Source organism: Propithecus coquereli, unplaced genomic scaffold, assembly GCF_000956105.1.
Source record: "Propithecus coquereli isolate 6110/MARCELLA unplaced genomic scaffold, Pcoq_1.0 Scaffold1, whole genome shotgun sequence".
In the NCBI taxonomy this organism is placed as follows: Eukaryota; Metazoa; Chordata; class Mammalia; order Primates; family Indriidae; genus Propithecus; species Propithecus coquereli.
The window spans coordinates 20959749-20962842 of record NW_012133857.1 but is presented as its reverse complement, the minus strand read 5'-3'; the positions used below and the strand labels follow the sequence as shown (position 1 = coordinate 20962842).

At 37.2% G+C, this 3094-nt stretch overlaps 1 protein-coding gene across 1 annotated transcript in view; it reads left to right on the top strand.

The window, feature by feature from the left end:
- Nucleotides 1–3094, top strand: part of LOC105814772 (chromosome unknown open reading frame, human C3orf67) — a 331823-nt gene that overhangs the window by 173269 nt on the left and 155460 nt on the right. Inside the window, exon 6 of the mRNA XM_012649895.1 lies at nt 2033–2189. Within this exon, the coding sequence (XP_012505349.1) occupies nt 2033–2189 (157 nt within the window). The remainder of the gene's footprint in view (nt 1–2032; nt 2190–3094) is intronic.

Sequence of the window (3094 nt, the reverse complement as noted above, 5' to 3'; positions counted from 1 at the left end):
AGAGAGTAAATGAAAGATAATTATCCAGGGAGGGTGAAGTGGGGGAAATAGGGTTATGTACATTAGCTGAAAGTCTTATCTACCATGATAGAAAGTCAGTAGATACTATCTAAAATTGATGAATCAAGAGATATTACTTAAAAATACAGAGAGAAGAAATGAGTTGGCAGTATGATCATATGAGAGGAGAAATGACAAATTAACTGTATTTTGTATGAAACTTTTGGCACTGTTTGGCTTACATTTGCATATAATACCATGATAAAATTTTTAAAATTTTTTTCAAAGAAGGCTTTACTAAACCTGCCCATGCCCCACCATGAGACCTCTGTGTAGTAACTGTATTAAGTAGATGCACCATGTCTGCCTCCCTTCCCTGACTGGAAGGACTAGCTTATTCCTCTCTGTATCCTTGGAGCCAAGCCCAGTGTCTAACACCTGCCAGTGCTTAGCAAGTGTAGGGAAGAATGGGTGAATGGGTTTACTGAGGGATGAACCAGCTGAATGGTTGGGAGTGGGGCCTGGTGTTAAGTCTTTTAAGAATAGGAACCATAAAATGGTGCTTCACCCTATGTGGCATATGTACTGGATTTGGCCCTTATATTCCACTTCCTGAGTCAGCCTTTCTAGCTAGCCCCCCTCATTTTGTGCTTAGATGACTGACGGTGACCAAACTAGTCTTTCTGTGCCTTGGTGCTCTCTATTCTGCCTCAGCCTTGCACCCTGCCCCCCATCAATACTCTCTTCCACCCCAAATTATTCCTGCCTCAGGGTTAGTCCAAACTTCCCAATGCTCTGCTTTTGCACATTCTTCTTTCAAGAATCACAGGGATGCTTTACTCTCTTGAATCTTGCTCTTCCAGCCACCCTAGAACCTGGCCTCACTGGCCATCCCTACTACTTCCTACTCCTCCCCACTGCTCACTATTCTACCATCAATCCCATCTCATTATTAGCTAACATTCAGTCCTACTGCTACCTTTGCTAATGCCAGGCTCCCTTCACAAAAGACTAGAGCATCTCCATAGCCTGGAAATATAATTTTACTGTTGAGGTATCTACACAGAAAATAATCTTCCATGTATTTAATCAATAATTTATTGCTATGTCTTTTGCTGTTCTACTATGGAAACAACCTCAGGTTCGCCTCCATGTTAAAATCAACATTTCTAGATAAAAAAGTTTTGCCTTTAGTAAAAAATTACCTAATGGACCTTATATAAACTTTGCTTCTGAAAAAATAATAGAAGAGCCTGATATTTTAAAAGAAGCACATATAATTTTAATGCTATTTTATTTTAATTTTGAAGATTCTTTTGTCTGCTTTTGTTCTACGGTCTTAAATATGTCTTAATTTCTTGCTAAATGATTATTTTTTCCCTTTCTTTAACTCAGACCATTTAGAAAATTCATTTGATGAAGTATTGAGGGGGTCTAATTGTTTAATGGGCAGAAATTAGTCCCTGTAAGAGTGCTTTAAAAACTGGCAAATACCAGACATAATTACAAATTCTTTAGAAGAATCTATTTCTGTACAATAGGTTAATTGGTTATAAGTAGATAGTGCTGGCCACAATTTAAACCAAGCTTCTAATTTCATCCATGACTTTTTTTTAACAAAATAAGTGGCTAATTGTGATCAAATTAGTCCCCTTGAAGGAACAATTGGCTACTTATCCCTGATTTTCAAGATGTAAGTGGTCTAACGCACCTGCAATTACCTTCCCTAAGGCATACTGCCTACAGATACAGAGTTATTTACCAAAGTTGTCATAGCCTGGTCTCATGATGGGAACTCTATAATCAGATGACCAGTATATAGTTTAGATTATAGTGATTTCTTTAGAAGAATCAAGTTAATTTTTAAGAAAATTTAAGACAAAACAAATAGATTTGCCTAGCAGGAAAAATTAGTTTGGGGCCATTGATCTGGATAACTGCCTCAACTCTCTAGACTTCCAAAATAGAGATGGTTTATACACTTATGTGATTGTGGAAGGTACTTACTCTTCTTTACATCTTTCTATTTTAGTGGTGCAATCTATGCATTGACTTGGTAGCATTCACCGGTGAAATATTCAAGGGGGCAGTTTTCCAGTCATTGGATGGAATTGTTGTCTCAGCTAACTGTAAGCTACGGAAGATCTTCACCTTAAAATCAAAGCCTCAAGACACTGATGATAAAGATGGTATGTACAAGTTGCTATCAAGATGTTTGAATTCTATGATGTGTTTTTTAAATTAGCCATGCTTTGGGGATAGCTTGGTTGTGTGGTAGCAGTTTGATTTTATGTCTGCTAAAATAAATTTGTCCACAGTCATGTTCTGGATCAAATGTTTATGTTTACTATAGCTGAATATCACAAAATGTAGTAAGTTTTCTTTTTGTGGTTGTTTTTGTTTATGGTAACACTAGTTGCAAACAACAGAATCCTTTTTAAGTGATTGAAAAAGAAAAGGAATTTACTTTAGGAAATTAGCCAGTTCATACTATCTCAAGGATATCTAGAGAGTCAGGCTTAGAGCCTATAGTCAAGAAGAAATCCAGGCCCTACCATAAGACTCCACCAGGAATGATCCTCCCATAGCTACCACCACTGTACAGAAACTCCATAAGTCACATGAGAATGCTGGGCACTAGGTTTCAGGATTTCTATTTCAGCAGCCCTTGAAAGCAGGATGTTTTCTTCCCTGCCCCCCTCACCCGAAGTATATTTATTCTTCTTCTTGTTTGTCTCTACTGAGCAAAGTTTGATGTGGCTCTTTCTGATTAGTGGAACCTGGATTATATATTGCAAGGGAGGCTGGCAAAGCCAATGTCTGCTCCCCGACTAGGGAGCCAGGTCTCATTGTGTAGGAAATTCACCAAATTAGAAAGGGTGTGCAAAAGATGTTGGCCATCCAATAAGCTCTACAGTTGTCTGCTATACTGTATTATTACTCTGTATACATTTCATGAAGTCATATGGGAGAAATTATATTAATTTTCTAGTGATTGTGTTAAAATTAAAAAACAATTGCGTTCTTCCTCATATAATTTCTAGAAGGACTAGAAATATAACATTTATTGTCCATAATTTGATTTATAAATATA